Source organism: Rhipicephalus sanguineus, chromosome 11 (genome assembly GCF_013339695.2).
Source record: "Rhipicephalus sanguineus isolate Rsan-2018 chromosome 11, BIME_Rsan_1.4, whole genome shotgun sequence".
NCBI classification, from domain to species: Eukaryota; Metazoa; Arthropoda; class Arachnida; order Ixodida; family Ixodidae; genus Rhipicephalus; species Rhipicephalus sanguineus.
Window position 1 is genome coordinate 78032978 of NC_051186.1, and position 21192 is coordinate 78054169.

The 21192-nt window shown below is 43.8% G+C and overlaps 1 protein-coding gene across 1 annotated transcript in view; it reads right to left on the reverse strand.

Annotated features, from left to right (window-relative positions):
- The window catches only part of LOC119375183 (DNA polymerase theta), an 87049-nt gene extending 71768 nt beyond the window's left edge, over positions 1-15281 (reverse strand). The window contains exons 1-5 of the mRNA XM_049411189.1: positions 15163-15281; positions 12576-12767; positions 10950-11065; positions 8355-8514; positions 5141-5237 (exon numbers count right to left, since the gene is read on the reverse strand). Of these exons, the coding sequence (XP_049267146.1) occupies positions 5141-5237; positions 8355-8514; positions 10950-11065; positions 12576-12663 (461 nt within the window). The 5' untranslated portion in view covers positions 12664-12767; positions 15163-15281. The remainder of the gene's footprint in view (positions 1-5140; positions 5238-8354; positions 8515-10949; positions 11066-12575; positions 12768-15162) is intronic.
- Between the last annotated feature and the right edge of the window lie 5911 nt (positions 15282-21192).

A 21192-nucleotide genomic window follows, 5' to 3' on the forward strand; every position in this document is an offset into this window, starting at 1 on the left:
GGTGTCTGTTCTTGCTCGTATTTTGTACTCGCAGGAATGCGTCCAGCAGTAAGTACAACCTACATGGGCGCGAAGTTCGCCACGGAACAGCAAGACAACATAATCATCTTTGTCTGTGCTTATTTCTATGCTTTACTAGCCAGTATTGGCCTTAGTCAACAAGAAATGCGAACCCCGCTAGAGTGCATTTAACCACATACAGCTGTCCATTGAAGGCTGGCATTGTGTGCTTATGCAACAGCGGGAAGTGACACCGATGCGTGCATGCTGCCTGCGCAAAGATTTAAAAGTGGGAAGAACACTGCGATTAAGAAAGAAAGATGTCTGTTGCTATAATATGAAATACATGTACTTTTGCACCAATTCGCGGTCACTAGTCAAACATCATCACTTACAAACTATTCACTTATAAAACTACTCATCACTTATATACAATTGCGTTGGTTCATAAGTGCAACTTATCCACTCTGTTAAAGTAAACCATCTCTTTCTTTGCCCACATTTAAATCTTTGTGCAGGCAACGGGGTGTTGCACGCATTGCTGTCACTTCCCGCTGTTGCGTAAGCACACTATGCCGGCCTTCAAATACAGCTGTATGTGGTTAAATTCACTTTAGCGGGGTTCGCATTTCCCACTGACTCAGGCCAATACTCGCTAGTAAAGCATTCAAATAAGCACGGGCAAAGATGATTATGTAGTCTAGCTGTTCCGTGGTGAACCTCGCGCCCCCCTTGGTTGTACTTACTGCTGGACGCGTTCCTGCGAAGACAAAACACGAGCAAGAACAGACACCGGCAGAACACAACTTCAAAAATATTTTAGGGGCGAAGCTCCTCGGGGTGTGGGCCTGCCCTCCTTTGTAGTATGTAGTAGTAGCCACGCATAGTGGGATGTATCCACTCCATGTGATAAAGATGACGATGACGACTGATGACCATGAAGAATAAGCGTGTTCCAGTATACAGTAAAAGCTCGTTAATTCGGATTTCTAGGGACCGGAAAAAATGTCCGAATTAACCGAATGCCCGAATTATCGAATGGTCGAAATAAACACAATAAATGCAAGAGTTTTTTCAACATACCTTTACTTAACAAAGTAATCGCGGATGCGTGTCTGTTTTCGAGCAGATATTCGCGCGGACACAATTTTTCTGACCCCTTCAAGGTGCTCAGCAGCTCGCATGATGTCTGCAGTGTCCGCAAAAGTTTCACCCGTCATCCACGCTTTTCGGTTGGCACGGTAATCCACGGGAAGATTGTTGATGTTCTTAAAGCAGCGTGGCTTTTGAACCTTTCCGATAACGAGAAGCGGCAAGCGCTCTGTTCCCGTCACGTTGGGGGATAAAAGTACGGTTACTCGTTCCTTGCTTCTCGCCGCCGATTGAAGGATCCCCTTTCATCACTCTTCGTCACTTCTTGTCGGGAGAGCCCGTTATTCAGAGCACGCAAAATTTCTACTTTGGTGGTGAAGTCCTTGGCCTCGTACTTGGGCCGCTTCGCCAGCGTTGCCATCGGCGGAGAGTGCGGTCACACAAGAAGTCAGCACAAAAGCACCAGCAACGATCAAGCTAAAGGAGCCGTTCCTCGATAAATCGGCGATCAACGATGCAGCACACCAACGGGAACAAAGCAACAAAACCCACACGTATGGTGTACTAGAATGGGGTAGTGTGCCGTCTCGCAGCAAACCAATGGGCGTACGGTGGTCGCTTTTGCGATGACGCCACCAGCAGGGCGCCACGATCGAACGGTGTGCCCAGCGCGCGAAATTTAAATTGAAATTGCGAAAATTTCTGGCGTTCTTGAGTCAAATGGTCACGTAACAAGATTGAAACTAAATATATTTGCAAGATTTAGACACTAAACACATTTGGTAGCATTATTACTAGGGGTGTGCGAATATTCGAAATTTCGAATATTTTTCGAATAGTGTTTGCTATTCGATTCGATTCGCACTGGAATTTTACTATTCGAACTATTCGAACTTCCCAAAAACAAATACAGTCAACGTCCGATTGAAAGTCACCCCTTCAGATTTTCAATATGCTTCACCTCATTACACACTCGTATTGCCGCAAAGCTGCCTTTCAAGCTCCGTTACGGTCGAACTTTACCAAGAGACAGTCCACGTCCGAATGAAAGTGGTCCCTAAATTTTATATATGCTTCACCCCATCACACCCCGGTATTGCGGCAAAGCTGCCTTTCAAGCTCCGTTACGGTTGAACTTTGCCAAGAGACAGTCAACGTTCTAGTGGAAGTGGTCCCTAGATTTTCAATCTGCTTCACCTCATTACACTCTCGTATTGCGGCAAAGCTGCCTTTCAAGCTCCGTTACGGTCGAACTAAGCCAAGAGAGAGTCAACGTCCGATTGGAAGTGGTCTCTAGATTTTCAATATGCTTCACCTCATCACGCCGCGGTATTGCGGCAAAGCTGCCTTTCAAGCTCTGCTACGCTGGTTCCAACATGGAGATGAAAGATGTGGCAGAGGTGGGGGCTCAATTAATGCTGTTTGGACCTGAAATTTGGGCAGGAAGTCCGAAAAATCGGAAGCCGAAGCTTTTTAGCATCCAAAATTTCAGATGTTCTTATATATCGACGTCTACAAGGCAGATTTGGAACTCTGGACTTGAAGGGAGCACACCCTTGTCCGCCACATCAGTTGGGCTTCCACAGAAGTTGAAAGAGGAGGAGAGGCTGAGGAAATGGCATCTTTGCTTATCACGTGTGAAGTGTTGTCGGCAACACTTTGGTGGCACCAAATCATGTACATAAATAGGATTCGGCCTCTACATTGCCTCATTCTTGATAAGACAACTACGAAACACCACCCCCACAGTGCTTCATCAACCTAGCGAAAAGAAACACTTTCATGTTGCTGTCTCATAAAAATATGCTTAGGAATCCTCTCTAACTTTTTTTTCCTGCAATTTCGCTTCGAAGTATTCGAAAAATATTGTAGAAATATTCGAGAAATATTTGAAAAATATTCGATTCGATTCGCACTCACACTTCAATATTCGAATTCGCTTCGCACTCAAAATTTTGCTATTCGCACAGCTCTAATTATTACAATAACTAAAGATGCCTCTGGGTCGTCTGAGCTTGCCCAATTCCTATCGCTGAGCAGCGTCCCGGATCGTCTGCATGCTTACTGGTTGGATTGCAAACAGCATAAAAAAGCACATCGCTGTTCATTCCATGCATATATATGCCTGTCTAGCTATCACACTAATTTGAAGTTATGCGTCGAAACACACGAGGAGGTCCGGAAGGCTAACATTAGCAGTATCAGGTGAATTGCATGACCACCCGTCACCTGCATCAGCCAGAAGAGCAGTCCCAAGGTTTTCGACAGAAAAAATACAACGCTCAATGACGAATGCTGCTTCATTTCTTTAGAGATTTTACTCCTCAAAGGGGCGCCAAAACGCAGGAATGCAGCTAAATGCACTGCGGTGTATTCGGGGTGTTGTATTTATCCTATGTGAATAAGTCCGTAATTCTAATCGGTCTTCAAAAGCTTGAATGCATCAGGCTTCTTCAAACACCGAGTCTGCCATGCACACGAAAAAATTCGCTAACGTGTCATGAGAAACAGAAGGGAACAATCAGCAAGTTTCCCACGTACACGCACGACCAGCGCGGCAACTACAACTACCGATCTCGGAGGCTTTGTATGTCAGCTTACCATAAATTACTTCAGAGGGCGGCATCGGTGGCGACACAGTAGTACGGTGTGCTCTGGCACCGCAGGCTGTCATCGCAAAAAGAGCCATGTTTCCGGCGCCAGACGGCACACTACCCCATTCTAGTACACCATACCACACGCGAAAAAAAGCCATTCAACTAGTCCCAATCCAAGCCAAGTCGATAATTGATGTCCATGGCGAGGCTGCGTTTGAGCTTCACTTTTGTTCCGAATTGTTCTTTTTTTCGTTTTCGAGCCTCGCCAGCGGCCCGAAAGTCGCCGAATTATCCGATTTGCTGTCAAATCTGTCCGAAATAACGAGCGCCCAGTCTCATAGAGTGATGCATATATTTACAGGGACCAGATGACGTGTCCGAATTAACCGATTTCCCGAATTAACGAGAGTCGAATTAACGAGCTTTTACTGTAGTGGAATGTACCCACTACACGTGATAACGATGATGATGACGCTGACGACCATGAAGTATAAGACCACACATTCTCTTTCTGCCATGGATGAAAACGATCGTGAACGCGCACTCGCCCTCGAAAGGAACAACGGCAACGCCGACAACAAACGTTCTCCTGAGCTTAACGTCATATATGAGGACCCCCGCGTTTGTATGTCAGGTCTTTGTATGATGATCGAGTGGGCAAAATTTACGGGGATTGACGGTTTACCAGATTACCTCCGGAGCTTCACCCACTCATGATCATTCACTTCGTGGATATGGCGTGATTTTTTTCTTGCTTAAAACAAAAAGTAATTTGATAAATCTTTCTCAGTCAATAGACAACTAATGTTGCTACTAAACGCGCTATTTAGCGTAATTTTACTAGGACCACCTCAATGTTAAATTTCCGACTAAACATGTTCAAAAATGAACTTTTTTGCAACTTTGCCGCCAGCTGTACACACCATTTCACGCCATATACGTCTCAAACTATTCTTTGGCTACAGAAAAACTTCCTGGCAAACAGTTAAAAAACATTTCATTTCACTAAACGTTGCCTTTTTATGAAAAAATCGCCAATATAGCCCATACTGTCCATATTTAAGGCCGCATAAGAAAACCCACGAAAGCGTAAACGTTCGTGAAACTTATTTTAAGTGAAAAGCCTACGATCATTTTGTAGGGAAAATTTTTTCCTAGTGTAATTTAAAAAGAAGAGATTTTTTGAAAACGCGTTTTACGAGCCATAGTTTCAAGCTTTCCGAAAAATTTCACATGCGGTTTGCGGCACTGAAACATTTTTTTCGCCAAAAATATTTCGGCGGAAGACTTCTTGCTTTGGATAGATAGCCCTAGATTTTTTTTCATTCAAATTGCAGATGGTCGAGCGCCAAGGCTGGGACAGTTGACGTGGAATGACCCAAAGACGAGTGCTAATGCAACTAAATCACAGTGGATGGTTTTCAATACTAACAGTCAAATCACAGGCTCACCTCTTCTGTGCATAGGCCACCTTTGTGAGCATCAGTTCAAGAAGGTAGCCACGGTGAGCATCCCCCACCAGGTGGAGTTCATCAACCACTAGGATTCCTGCAACACATCAACCAGACCGCTTTCAAGGACTTCAAGTCGCAGGAAACACCAAGCTTCCTGTTTGGTGCTTCAAAAAGGGTGACATACGCGACATCAACTGACAAACAACTCGTCTTAATTAAAGGGTCCATGAAAAGGAATATTCTTGTCAGTGTAAGAAAACACATTCGTCCCCAAATTCAGGAATCTTGCATTGTAAGAATGTGAAGGTATGTACACTCTAAGACAAAATCGAGTATTTGGGGAGTATTTCTGCCACACAACAATAATCGTCATCTGGCTTGTTCGCGTTTCCTTTCTTGAAAACCCGGCTCTCGTCACTTTCCTGTCAAGAATGCTATGTCACACTGATAATGCGCGCGCCGTTCGTGACCGGGAAGTGCCGCAACCGCGGTGATAACGCGAGGAAAGCACGCGAGGTGGATGACGATTGTTGCTGTGGGGCAAAAACACTCCCAAAATACTCGATTTTGTCTTAGAGTGTAGACGACTTCCTCATAATTTTATGAGTTGTTTTGAGTGAAGAACTAAAAAATGTCGCAAACAACATTACTGAAGTGTTAACAACAAACAGCACCAGCCATAATGACCTCACATCTGAGTGTAATGTCACCCATTAAACTACAGTGGACTCTCAGTAAACGGAAATCTTTTAAACGGAATTGCTGCTTAAATGGAACAACTGCCTTTAGTATTATTGGTTTCATACCTGAATGTTTCAACCCAGTTCATCTCTCAGTAAACGAAACTCTTGTTAAACGGAACATATTTTCCTGGTCCCTTCAGGTTCCGTTTAATGAGAGTCTACTGTATTTGTTTGAACTGTCGGCCCAAGGAAGCTAAAAATCGCTATATGTTATCGCCGCAAGCTACTAAATCTCATCTGACCACCTACCTTTCTGCCTCCCTCTCATTGACTTGCATTCACTTGGAATCCAGTCTATTACGCTTAAAGAGACCCTGCAACACTTTTTCATGTAATGGTCGAATGGCTTCATGGCTTCACTTCGAATGGTCGAAGAGCTTGTATTGCCTCACGTAACGACTGCCGCAAAAATTTTGAGAATACGTCAAGTACGAGCGAAGTTACAGGAATTTGTCGCACGCTTGAAACGCTTTCTCTCCTTTCGTACTAGTGAGCGCGTTGAAAGCCATATAGGGGAATGACAAGGGGGCAAGAAGATGTGTCCCTTCGTCAGCGCACGCCCTTGACCTCGAGCACGTTTTTTTTTTTTTTTGTCTTTTAATGCACAGCTTACTTTCAGTGTGATTGCGAAGTTGCGCATGGGCACGTAGCGACATCCCGCGGTTGCCGCAGAAACTATGCAGCTCACAATGCTCAAATGAGCCAATGGTCATGGACTTTCGGTTTATGGTGCAGTCATTTGAGTTTACGGCATCATTTGCAGACAGAAGAGGGAAGGACTTCTAGCTGACTTTGAGAATTAATTGTAAGTTCCAGGCCGCGTGCTGTGCTATAATGTTTGGCTCGCGTGTTCTCCGGAGCCTCGATTACCGATTCATCGGCAGCGTTTTCTGATCATGCTGAAAGGGTGTTGCAAGGCCCCTTTAATGACCAGTGGTCATCTTGCCTATCTGCGGCGTGCACTGTTCAAGCCCATTTCTTCTTGATTGTGACTAAGATGTCCTTAACACCCCTTTGTTCCCTGACCCATTCTGCTCTGTTCTTGTCCCTTATGGTGCATTCAGACGAGAGACCGAATTCGGATTCGTCGTGGACAAGGACAGCTAATGCACGGATGATCCGCCTGCAGGCACATCTAAATGACGGACGGGGTCCTAGCAGAAAACATCATCAGTAAGCCAGATTACTCTCGACCGCAGCTTCCACGCTCACCTGCACTCGCTGCTAGCAGACCAGTCGACAACATGGAGGCCGACAGAACGCAAAGCTCGCCAAGCTTTGTCGAGCGTCGAGCATTGTCGAGGACTGTAATTTGTTTAGGTTAAAACGGTGTTGGTAGCAGAAAAGCTGGATGGGAAGAAAAATCTGCTTTACAGAGAGCTGCTGAAGACTGATTGCGCTGCTGCCAAGCATGGGGCCCCGCATACGAAGGGAGGATACAGCCATAGGCGTGCGCAGGGTTCCCCTTCAGGGGGGGGCGAAGGTGGGCGAGGGTTCATCGCAGCTCCCCCCTACCTATTAAGTCAATGTATGGGGCAGACTTTGAGCCCCCCCTTTCTTAGGTCACTAGGGGGGGCAGCCGCCCCCTTGCACCCCCCCTGCGCACGCCCATGGATACAGTGATACGCCAATATCGGCAGTTTTCTTCTTTTGCGGATAACAGGTACCGACCGTGCACAATGCACTGCTGCACGTTATGTTTCCATCTCTTGGTTCGCATCTTGACCTTAATTTCAGTGTTCAAACACAGGTGTGTTTTGAAACAACTGCTTTTGGCGACAGCGCCACTTTTCCTGCCATAGAATCCCGCGTGTACAATGATTAGAGCGACAACTTACCCGCAATTCTCCAACCGCCAATCAGCACGCATTGAAAGTGATAGACATCTCAAAGGTGATCGTCTTAGAATATGGCCTCAGAAATAAACTGAACCAAGTGCCAGCAAGCAAAGAACTGAGGTCGACCGCGAGGACAACCGTACAGCTCGAGCATAAGAAAAGCGTATGGGTTGTCAGACACTGCTGACTTGCCCGCTAAAGCTGCAGTGTTTCGCCGCCAGAATTTCGAGGTGAAAAACAGGTTGGGATCATCAATCCACAAGCCACGCGGACGAGGCACGGATGAGGCGAATTGCTGGGTCACGCGACGCGCTGTCCTCCCCTCCAGTCCGGATTCGGTCTGCCATCTGAATGCACCATTAAGGTTACACCTATAATTTTTCTTCCCATGGCTCACTGTGTCATCATCAATTTAAGTTGAACCCTCTTCGTAAGCTTTTTCATGGTGACATGGTGCAGTTATCTTCTGCAATTGCACACACTAGTCGTCATAATAGAAGTTTTGGCGTCCCATTTCAATGCGTGAGCACCGTATATCTTATGTCATTCCTTAGCTGTACATGACTGCATACTGCTCACATTGCATCATCAAGATTTCGTAGTTCATTATCCCCAACAATTCACACTCACCCAGTTCACCCAAAGAGCCCTGATCCAGCAGCATCCCGTTGAGCAGGTTGTTTGCACGTTCAATGGTGCAGACTGCCAGGTCGACACCAGAGAGGCCCCCTGGTGGACGCCTCTGACCTAGAAAGCCACCCACACGCACACCGCAGCCTCCAAACAGCTCCTGCACAATCGATCAGCAGAGTTTTAACATCCCAATACGATATGCAGGCTAGGCGGCACATTACTGACGAACCAAATGAATCAAACAGACAATTAGTATAATAAAAAGTTGGGCAAGTTGGTGTTGGTTCATAATGAAACGGGAGCACGAATAACACGGCACACAAGAAAAGATGGACACAGGACGACGCGCTCGTTGGGTTTTATCTGCTCTACCTGTGTTTTAAATATGTTTTTTTCCTGAATAAAGAAGTCAGTTGTTGATAGCGGGTCGTCCTGTGTCCATCTTTTCTCGTGTGCCGTGTTATTCACGCCACCGTTTCATTATGACAGACAATTAGGCAAGGAAGAGCATAGAGGACATTAATTGTTGTCTTTCACTGTACAGTTCTCATTGTGACGTAAATTGAAATTAATTCAAGTGGACAAAAAATCACCTTTTCCATTGGTGGGATCTGAAGCCACAACTTTCGAATGACGCACCTGATGCCCTATCAATTGGGCTACGACGGTGGGTGCTTCCCCATCCCCTTCGTTGGGCATTTCTGCACATGTAATCTCTGGGAGTGTTCGCCAGCACCACTGGTAGCCCAGGCAGCCAGTGTGGAACACTCTTTTTTGCCAGAGGGTGTCACGCGGCACGTGATCTTGGCACGAGGTGGCAGCTGACCAATAAACCCCTCGCATGCTAACCTAAGGCAGTACGTCTGCCATGGTGAGGCCCTCGCTATAAAATGAGCAAAACGAGGGAAATTTTTTCCAAGGGTCTCGTACTCAATGAAGTGGATGGGGAAGCACCTTCCATCGTAGTTCAATTGTTAGAGCATCAGATGAATAATTCGAATGTTACAGGTTCAGCTCCCACTGATAGAAATAGTGATTTTTTTGTCCACTTTAGTTAATTTCATTATTGCTTCGTTATTGCTATACAGCAGTTAAAGACAATAATTAATGACTTCCTTGCTTTCCCTGGCCTAATTGACTGTTTGATTGATTTGATTGTGTCCAACAAAAGAAATGGGCCCTTCGCAAAAAATTCGTCTTCTTTCTGTCATTACTGATAAAGGCACTTAATTAAACTACATTATAGTAGAAGCTTTGGTGAGTATTTACAACATACTCCCCGGAAGTTAAAACAACATAAACTACAACACCAGTGAAAGCAAAACCAAGTACAGAAAGAATCGGTACAGTTAACTGAAAAATCTAGAAATACTACATCCTGACTGCAATGTTTTGGTCACCGTATAGTACTGATAGTGTGTATTAGTATTAGTATTAGTGATATAGTATTGATATAGTATTGACAGTATCTCTAGGGGACAACAGCGACTCAACCGCACATAACAACAAGTGCTCCATAATCACAGAAACACTTTAACACCTTTGTCTTCAAGCAAATATAATGAGCAATGCAGTTTATCAACTGAAACGCATGGCTGCATTCTTTTTGGCACAATGATTTTACATGTCAAGTATGTCAACACTAAAAAATACCCATCGTATCACTACTGCAACAAGATAGAACAGTAGACATAGGAAACAATTCATGTTGGAATATGCTATATATTTTTCAATGCCGGTTATTGTTGTAAAGTCAAGGTATGCTTTAAAAGGAGTTGGAGTTAGAGCTTAACATTTTCTTTCCTTCTTTTTCTTTTTCATTTATTCACCATTAGTACAGAAGGAGGTCACAATATTGCCAGGGGGAACACAGGTGATTAATTAACAGTATATATAGCAAACAACACATTGACAAAACAGTAAAGAAAGGACGTTAATGCAAATATTCAGAAATGAGAAAGTGCTTACAATAATGAAATGCCAGTGGAATACAAACAGGTGAAGTATCTATATATTGTGCAAAAAAATCTTACATTTACAAAAATGTAAATAAAAGACAATGAAAAATAAGGCATCTCAGAGTAAGAAGTTAAAGACCAGCAAATACAGAAATATATCAAATATATACAAAAATATAGGTGTGGTAGATTGTTCCAGCATTGAATATCTTAAATGCAGCGGCATACTTTCCATAAAGAGTGTTTATTCGATTGTTCATTTATAAACAGTGATGCTAGACGTACAGTGACACACTCACGAGTGCAAAAAATGGAGCGCTGAAATGGCAAACCTGAGCGCATATGTCCTGCCCAACTCGTGTTCCCGTGTTCAAATGATTATACACTCAAACCTCGTTATAACGAACACGGATATAACGAATTATCGGTTATAACGAAGTAAATGAAGAATAGTCTTGTAATAGCTACAGTGTTACAAACACACGTTTATAACGAATTTTCGGCTATAACGAAGTTATTTTCGTGGCAGATGCAACTTTGTTATAATGAGGTTTGAGTGTACCTGGCTCTAGCAACACTTCGCAAAAGTGAGACAAAACAAAATCATCTGAGGAAATCGACGATTGTCGCTTACGGCCAACACGAGCTCCTTCTCCCGGGCGAGTGAGACAAACGGGAGCACCAGGAAGGCCTTGGTCTTCGTTTCCAAGATGCGCTTCAGCATCAAGATTTCGGCCACCAGTGTCTTGCCTGAAGTGAAGGACAAACCACTCCACAACAGGGACCACTCGAAGCACAGCGAAACAGTTCAGAGCATGAACAAAGTGGCGATGAGACAGCTGTCAGCTCTCGTGGATGGTCTTTTTAGGCATGCCATAGCTTTGTATCTTAAGAATGTTACTGAAACGTTGAGTGCCATTAAGTAATTGGGCCAAAATGGTCTCATTACAGTCGACACCGAAATCTCTTAAATGGCATTGCTGCTTTAAACGGAAGAGCTGCCCCTACTATGATTGGTTTCAAGCTTCAATTCTGCACCCCTGTCCCTCTCTGTAAATGAAACTCCTGTTAAACAGTACACATTTTCTTAGTCTCTTCAGATTTTATTCTGCCATATTGTTCTTCACAGCAAATTTTTTCTCGCAGTACATGTCACATTGCATTGATCATCGTCATAAGGTGGGTGTTCCATTTCCTAAAACCGAAACATGTTCCAGTTCTTTTCCATCATGCACAGCAATTGAGTGGAACCACCTTCCCACCAACATAGCATCAGTCAGTGACAACCAACATTTTTGTAAGGCACTAACCACCATTGTATAAGTAGCAGCATGTTTGGAATTTCTCATTGTTATTATGTATTGCTTACTGCATTTTGTGGCTGTATTTTGCTTTGTGCTTTCACCCAAACCTATCTATAATACTTTTCACCTTGGGAGTAAATGAATCAATTAATAAGAATGAATAAATAAATAAATAACCAACCTAGCCCAAGTGAAATTTCGTTGCAAGCTACCCTTTTCACTTTCTTGTGCTGCCCTCTGCCATTTTGGTAGGGGGGCGGAGTTTTGGGGGGTGATCCGAGACAACTGGGATTGCCAGAACAAATGCCTCCAAAATTGAAAAGCACGTGGATACCCTACCACAGCGTTTCGTGAATTTCCCACTAAGCGACAGGTGCATGCGTTAGGGCACCATGAAAAAGGCGGAGCATGGTCAGAAAATGCTGCCGATTGGCAGTCAAGGCTCCTGAGAACACGCGAGCCAAACGTTATAGCGCAGCACACGGCCTAGAATTTACAATGAATTCTCAAAGTTAGCTAGAAATCGTTCCCTCTTCTTTCGACATATGATGTCATATACCCAAATGACCGCGCCATATACCCAATTTCACGGCCATAGGCTGATTTCAACATCGTGGGCTGCAAAGTTACTGCGGCCACGACGGGAGGCCGCCACGTGTCATGCGCGCGCACTCGCGATCACACTGAAAGTAAACTGCGTGCTCAAAGAAAAAAAAAATACGAAAAAGTACTCACGGTCATGACGCGCGTGTGACGTGACTTCTTCCCGCCGTGCATTCCTCCCCACTTAGTTTCCAGCGTGCGACAAATCTCTTTAACTCCGCTCGTACTTGATGGATTCTAAAAATTTTTGCGGCGGTCAATTCATGATGCAATAAACTCCTTTAGTGAAGGCATTCGACGGTTAGCTGAAAAAGTGTTGCAGGGCCCCTTTAAGGTGACAAGAACACGCTTACCAGCACTTGTCGGAGCAGAGTACACGAGGTTTCCAGCACCGGCAAGCACATTTCCGGTGCGCAGACACTTGAGCTGCCAGGGAAACATGCGCTGGACACCGCGGCGGGCATAGCCAGTCACCACCTCCGCCGGAAGACCCCATTGGCTTAGGTCCAAGGGATCTTCGCTATCCTCCTCTGTGGATGCAACAGCTGCAGTGTTGACAGAGAGAGTTGTGTGAGAAATGTTAGCGAGAAGCATACTGGTACATTTTGCATTTTCTTAGAATAGCACTGTAAGATTATTTAATCGTTTAACTTTCAAGCTTTGTTCATTTTTACGCAGTGATGAGTTTTCGTTTCGTTAGCAAGCAGTAATCTGCCATTGTATGTGTCGTTGAACTTCACTAACATACCGTACTGCACTGTTAATTTAGTGGCGCTGTATTTTTCATGGTTATTATTCACTTGCACTGCAACCTTGTTCTGTACAAGTTTACTTGTGATTTCACTGTAAACCCCTTACTCAATGCCTTCAGGCCTGTAAGGTATTTTTGAGTAAATAAATAAATAAATAAATAAATAAAAAGACAAAAGTGGAAGCTCTCATCGTGAAGACCTTTGGCCCGTCGCATATTTCATGACAAAATATGTACTTTATAATGTGACAAAGGCACTTTATAACCACGATTATATGCACAGAATTTTTGCTGAACGTGTGATGTGCATTAATAAACACGCAACACCGCACTTTTGAAATTGAGTGACTACAAAGTTAGCTGTAAAGATAACTTATCCTCAATGGTAATGATGACTAAGGTTGTCTCAACAGCATATTGTAGGTGCCTTATTTTTGTGTTACCTTTCGATACATCAGCAGCGAAGTGAAGTATGAGATCCTTATTGGGAGGCGAGCATTTCTGTGCATTAGCTCAATTCGTGGCACAACTCTAGTAAAGACGTATGGTCCCAAGAAGAAGGCATAAATAAGAGGCGCAACCTCTGAATTCTCAGTCAAGTGTACTTCGGAGCAGCCTTGCAACTATCTGTAACATTTTCAAGATGCCTTTGTCACGAAACTACACTTGTCTCGTGAATCTTTTTCTGCGAGGATTATTCTGAGGTGTACATTGCCAAGCAGTGAAGTGCCAAGACTGAATCAGAAGTCACCGATCACCAGCTTTCCCTTTCTCTGCGATACTTACAGAAGGCCTACCACTTTCTATCACTGTGTAGACATGCATTTCAAGGGTAGCGTGTTTTGAATTTCAGTGGGTCACGAATGGGTCTTCTTGTATTAACCACCTCTGGCCTGTCAGTAGGTATGTCATGACCAAATTTCCATTGAGCAAGAAATATTGTCTTTGGGTTGGATTCAAGCGTATGGCATAAGTGCAGAGAGCAAGGGGTTTTAACCACTAAGCCATGACAGTTTCGTGCAACAACCTGGCCTACTACGCTGCTCGGTGAACCTGCATCAGGCCACTTAGACTTGCCAATTCGACGTACTTTGAGGAGGACTAGAAATTTAGGATGAGTGAAAAGGCACATCTCTCATTTAATGTGGCGGTGCCCCCGCATGCACGTTTGTACAAGAAAGCATCATGTCAACAAGACAGAATTCTTAAAGTGGATCACAAGTCCAGATCTTGCGAATCAACTCCGGGCAGTCCAGGGAGCCTGTGAAGCGATCGGGAACCTTTGGCTCCTGACCCCTTCACGGGCGATGCCCTCCGCGGGTTTTTAGGAACCCTCGTCCCAGGACTCAATAAAGTTCCTCTGTTTGTTCGCAACGAGATGCCTTGTGCAGCGAATAATACTATAGTAGTGGGTGCACGATGATGCTGAGAGTGGTTGCAGTGATGACACATAGACCGGAACAGTGGCTCGAATGCAACTGGCCATGAAGCCACCACACTTAAGCTCATTAAAAAAAATTGAGATGTTATTTAAGGTGACTGTCAAAGCACCTCAATGCTTAAATGTTGGCCACCTGCCGCTGTTCTCATTTTAAAACGGAGCAGCTTGAAGTGCCGCAGTGCTCATCACTGATTGATGAGCCGCTTCATTCGGAGCCATTTCTGTAGTGTCATGCAACTTGGCAATCCAGAGCCTCGCCACTGAAGCACATCCTTTCTGCTGTGGCATATGTCACGGCAGGTATCACGTCGTGTCCAACTCGGCCAATAATTTGGTGCAATACCACCTACCCGCACCCTGCCCCTTCTTCGTCACACCAATCAGATGCGGTGATAAAATATTTTTTCTTCTTTTACAAGGGTAGAGCATTTTTTTTTAATTTTCATTGAGTACACAGCAGTTGGCCGCTGTGTTATAGCAGGTGCAACGAAGTAGGTAGTGGGAAATACCGAGGGATCTTCCCATTTCGCGGCTGCCCCTGCTTAAGATCCCATCCTGCTCTTTACGTTAGAACACTTGCACCATCAAAACCTTTCCCTCGCCGCAGAAAACAATAGAAAAGTAGGCATGACAGAAGGTGGGCGTGTGTCGCAGTTCCTTGGAGGCCACACCGCGCGAGAACTTGCGAAGGCGCATTTAGTCAGAATGTCGTGCACAATAAGCAAGCAACTGGAATGCAAGCACCAACCTGCACATGATGTACGTGTGATGGGAGACAAGCCAGACTCGAGAGGTGCTGCCTGGCAGGGTGTCGAAGTGGCATGCTTGCGTAGACGCCTGCACAGTCGAGTCAGCCAATCAATCAATCGATCAGTTTATTATGATGATATAAAAGGATGTTACAGGGAGTAAAATATACAGACGAGGGTCCCAAAGTACACGACTGCAATGGGACCCGAGGTCGCGAGGACCTCGGGTTCACTCGTCACGAGGTTTCGTGCTACAACAAAAACTCTTCAGAAGCTGTTAATGTCGATCCTGATGCAGGTTGTTGCATAAAATGAGCAGTGGCCAAAAGAAATATTTTCTTCTGCTTCAGCTCTGATTCTTTTTTTAATGCAGTATGTTCCCTATTGAGCTTTTATTTTGCAAGTGCATACAGAGTGCCTCAAGAGCCCCAAAACTACATCAAAATTTCCACTGAGCTGGAAAAATGACAACATTAAGCTTATAAACATGAAGGGAAGAGATATGAAAAATTATAGACCCATCGGTTTAGTATTATGGAAAATATCTACAAAATTAATTTGAAACAGTATAAGAGAAATACCAACCTTCAACCAACCTAAAGCACAAGCTGTTTTCAGGAACTGGTACTTTATAATTGATCACAGCGATGTGTTCAATCCGGTAATTGAGACAGCTGCTGAATACAACAAACCGCTTTACGTAGCTTTCATAAAATATGAAAAGGCATTTGACTCAGTAGAGACATCAGCAGTCCTGGATGCATTATGTCACCAAGGAGTACTCGAAACATATATAAATACCTTAACCGAGCTGCCTTGCTCCTGCACAACAAAAGCAATAAAATCCCACTAGAGAGAGGGGTCGGACAATGAGATACACTTAAACCTCGATATAACGAACACGGATATAACGAATCATCAGTTATAACGAAGCAAATGAAGAATAGTCTTGTCAGACATAAAGTGTTACAAACAAACGTTTATAACAAATTTTCGGATATAACGAAGTTATTTTCGTGACAGGTGTGGCTTTGTTATAGTGAGGTTTGAGTTACCACAATCTCTCCAATGTTGTTCACTGCATGCTTAGAAGTTTTCAAACGACTGGATTGGGAGGAATACGAGTAAAAATTACGAAGAATATCTCGGCAACCTAAGAGTTACAGACAACACAGTGCTCTACAGCAGTGGTGGTGACAAATCGCAAGAAATCATTGAAGACCTAAACCACTCAATATGAATATGCTGAAGACAAAGATTACGCTCAAAAGCCTGACAAAAGAGAACAAGTACATTACTGGCAACCAACCTTTAGGATCTCTACAAGAGTATGTACATCTAGGCCAACTTGCGAGCCTAATCATGAAATGCACCGAAGAATAAGGATGGGCTGGAGCACATACCCCACAGGCACTCCCTAGTAATGGTAAGCAATCTGCGGCTGTCCTTAGGGTGAAATGTGCACTATCGTTGCATATTGCCAGATCTAACACATGGGGCTGAAACATGCAGGATAAAGAGACTCAAGAGAATATTAAGGATCACATGATGTGCAAGGAAACAGAAAATGACAGGTGTAGCATTGAAGGGACACTAAAGTGAAACAATGAATAGGTTCAGATTGATAAATTTCACTCTGAAAAGTCTAACGTCCTTGATTTCACCATCATAGCTTTAATAATGGAGGAGAACATCAAGGCTGAAGTCTCATTTTTAAATTCTGCGCCAATGTTTCCATGCTTGGCGTCACATATTTCAAAGTGCATTTTTCATATTTTGGCGACATTGGCTGAATGAAATTCCTTGAACGTTGGTATGCTAAGTCCCCCTCAGAGGACAATGTACTTCATTTTTACCGATCAGGAACGACGTAGCTCTTATAGTAGATGCCGTCAAAATCTATGACGTCATGGCAACTGGTGCAGGAACTTCGAGGTGGCGTTGCCACCCGCATTTTCTTTTTGCACGTTTTCTCGCTTACCAAGCGTCTTCTCACGGTAAGCATAGTGATCTTGGTATTGTGAAAGAGTAATTTACTAATATGAGAAAAATCGGTTTTCTCTTTAGTGTCCCTCTAAGACATGAGAGCACAGCAAAATGGCTCGGGGAACAGACAGTCGTAGCAAATATTCGAGTTGACACCAGGCGAAAGATACGAGCCTGGGCCGGCCGTGTAGTACATAGGACACACAAATGGTGGTCACTTAGAGCAACGGCATGGACACCAAGAGATGGGAAGCACAGCCAAGTATGGCAGCAAATTTGATAAGACTGATGAAATTAAGAAGTTCAGGCATAAAGTGGAATCAGTTGGCACAAGATGGAGTAAATTGGAGATCCTCGGGAGATGCCTTCATCTTACCGTGGGCATCGATCAAGGTGAGGATGACGACGTTCCCTTTACAACAAATGCATGAGAAGGTGTCAAATAGAGTTGAAACTCAATCTAACAAAGTGATGACCCCGCTCAAATTATTTCGTTAAATCGGGAAGTTCGTAAAATCGAAAATTTCGGTCCTTCTAAATTTAAAAACTGTAATGTAGTGACACCCAAAAGCTGCCCCAGCACTGCATTTGCCACCAATCCATGCCTGCATGTGTGAAAAGCTCGCAAGGGCGGCCCGGACATGGAGCCTCTCATGTCGCCCAAACATGGGGGCTCCATGTCCAGGCAATGCAGGCCACCCAGGCGGCCCCGGAAGCTATGACAGGAATTGCTTAGCGCAATAAAAACAGGGTGCACAAGGAAGGTACACAAGGGGCAAGCGCTTGTCCCTTGTGTGCCATGTTTTCATTGCGCTAAGTAATTTTTGTCAGTACGCACTAACTAGGCCTCCAAAAAGTCGTATGAAGCTATGGCAGGCTACCGATATGCGACATTGCAGAGAATGAATGCAGTGATTGTGTCAGCGGGCCAAGCAAGAAAGTTGCAAGGAGACGATCAGCGCTGTCGCACAAAACATATAACAAAAGCAACTACGACAGTGCCTAGCACCATCCAGTACATAAGAACATTAACAACTGGCGAGTGTGTTATTCCAGGTATGGACATAGTGCGCAGTCTCATTAAAATAATGCTAGGGCCATGGTTAAGGTGGCTAGTTATTTTAATGTGATCGTACTAGAGTGCACGCTCAATGAAAAACCCATCTGTGTCAAGATTAGAAGGAGGGTATTTACACACTTATTTCATGAAAAGCTTCGTTAAATTGGTTTAAGTGGCCAGTTTAGTTCTGTTAATTCGGGTTAATGATAACATTGAACGTATGGGTATTTGCGGGGGAATGGAAATATCTTCATTAGAGAGGGAACTTCGTAAAATCAGGTTTCATTAGATCGAGTTTTAACTGTATGCATTAATTTCTTTGCACTTACCTCTTTAAACCGAATTTCAGATTTTGAAACTTAAAGTACTTCTCCACTGCTACTGGAGAGTATTGGCAGTGTCGAACACCTCCAAAACCTGTTGGAGCTCAACACAAAGAGCATTTACGGGACTGCATATAACATGATGAGAAACACTGACAACATTGCACTCATGGCAATTAGAATGTTAAGAATTTCAAACACGATTGTAAGCAATGACATCTATAAAGTGCAAATCACCGCAGAGTGCACTTGTACAATTAAAAAAATCGCGAGAAATGCAACGTGTCATTCAAAGAAAAGGCCCAGAAGGAATTTTCCTGCATGTTCTTCTGCTTAAGCTTCTTGTTTTGGTAATTTCAAATCTTGTCCAAATTACAGCAGTGCCATTATCTTCAGGTTTTATTCCCGACTCATTTGCGCAGAACCGTATCGATCGAGTGCGGTGCATATAATTCACTGTAATGTTGGTGCAGAGTGCCCCCCACAGAACAAGAAAAAAAATCGACATAAAAGGGCTGTTCACCTGCTACAAAAGAGTACACATAGAATGCCTATTCTGAGCATGTGCCAATGTATGTAAAGCAGTATGATTAAAACTCGCGTCTTAAGGCACCTGATCCTTTGAAAGTAAATTACAGGTGCTTAGACATGAACTCATATGTTAATTTTATCGCTATCTCTTCTTGTCGCGTACAATCTGGAAGGTGCTGAAACACCTGGTGTGAATATATAACCGAGGCTCCTACAAATCTACGGTGAAAATGCTGTCGCCGAGTTTCCGTCGATGCCGGCAGAAAAATTACGATTGCTTTAGCTGTACTTTAGCATCAACAGCGTTTGTCCCTTTTTCCATACTACATGTCTCTATTTGCACTTCATTCGAAGCTACAGCCGGAAATCAAGACACTTCGATCTGCCGCAGCCACCTTTATATTCTGTGCGTAGAATCCATGCACAATGCCCGATGGCGACACATACGCTTTGATCTGAGAAGTTGAAGTCTTCCGAGGCGGTGTCGAAACGGCAGCGTGGCTCGACGCCTTGCGTTGCTTCCATGATGTGTGCAGTGGCTTCATCAGCGGGCAGTGGCTGTCACCGCTGTTTTACCGCTTCTCGGAAGACGCACGCGAACATCGTATCCGCCATTTCTGTTTCGTCACTGCTTAGTTGATGTGAATGCTCCATAGTGTCCACTAGTACGACGACCATTTTATCACGTTGGAACTAGGCGCAGCCGGTGCAGCGACGAAAAAACCCCCGATAACTGCTTAATCCCAAACACCCACTACAGGCTACAGCAGATCGAGTTGAACAGTTGAATGAATCCCGGCGGCAAAATTGGCGAGCTCCTATTGGTTGCCTGATGTTGTAACTTCGCATGTAGAAATGAAATGAGTAATTGCTTTGTAGTGGGGTTGTGTGTAGCGACGTTGAGCCTCCAAGTGGCACGTTAATGTTTAAATAACATAATTAGGCAACTTCATATTTTTACTTTTTTGAGTAATTATTCCGAAACACCTTAATAAGTTTAGGAATAGAGCATATAATATTCTACAACACATATTTTTTTTTTTTCCTGCGAAGCGCGCAATTTTTGAATGCGCTCGTTAGCTGTACTGGCTGCACGCTGTTGAAGTCGCGGGCGCAGTGCTCGTGCTTGTCCCAAACGCTGTTGATTATATGTCGCAACTTTCAGCGACAAGAAATCCAGAATGGTTGTCGTTCCGTTGATCACGCATGGAGTAATCGCCGTTTGTGTTGTCACTGGTTGCTGCCGCTTGCCGGCGACGGTATTATGAATTCACCGTTGCGGCGGGGTCGTCTTGAACATGAAAAGATTATATCGTGCTAGCAGAGGACCTAAAAAGCGGATGGTCATCTTTGACAGCTGGCCAGGAACGTTTCGTTCTCTTGCCCCTGTACGGACAGCGGGGAGTCTTTTTCGACACAGACTTCACCGTCTTTTCCCCCAATACCCCTCACATATTATCAAAACAACCAGTGGCGTACCAACTCGTTCGCGAGTGGGGGGGGGGGGGGGGGGGGGGCTGGCGCCGCTCACTCTGTCCGCGCCGTGTGTGTGTGTGTGTGTGTGTGTATATGTATATATATATATATATATATATATATATATATATATATATATATATATATATATATATATATATATATATATATATATATATATATATATATATATATATATATATATATATACATACATACATACATATATATATACACATAGGTTATAACGAAGCAAATGAAGAATAGTCTTGCCAGACATACAGTGTTTCAAACAAAGGTTTATAACGAATTGTCGGATATAATGAAGTTATTTTCGTGACAGGTGTGGCTTTGTTATAGTGAGGTTTGAGTTACTATAGCATTTGGTAATTTCAAATCTTGTCCAAATTACAGCAGTGCCATTATCTTCAGGTTTTATTCCCGACTCATTTGCGCAGAACCGCGCAAATGAGTTATATATATATATATATATATATATATATATATATATATAATATATATATATATATATATCTGTGTGTGTGTGTGTGTGTGATTTGAGGTGAGTTTTTATATTCATAGAGCTGATCAGATGACGTGCTTTTCAAAACTGTTTTAAATCAAGGAAGAATCTGGACAAACAGATTGTGCAG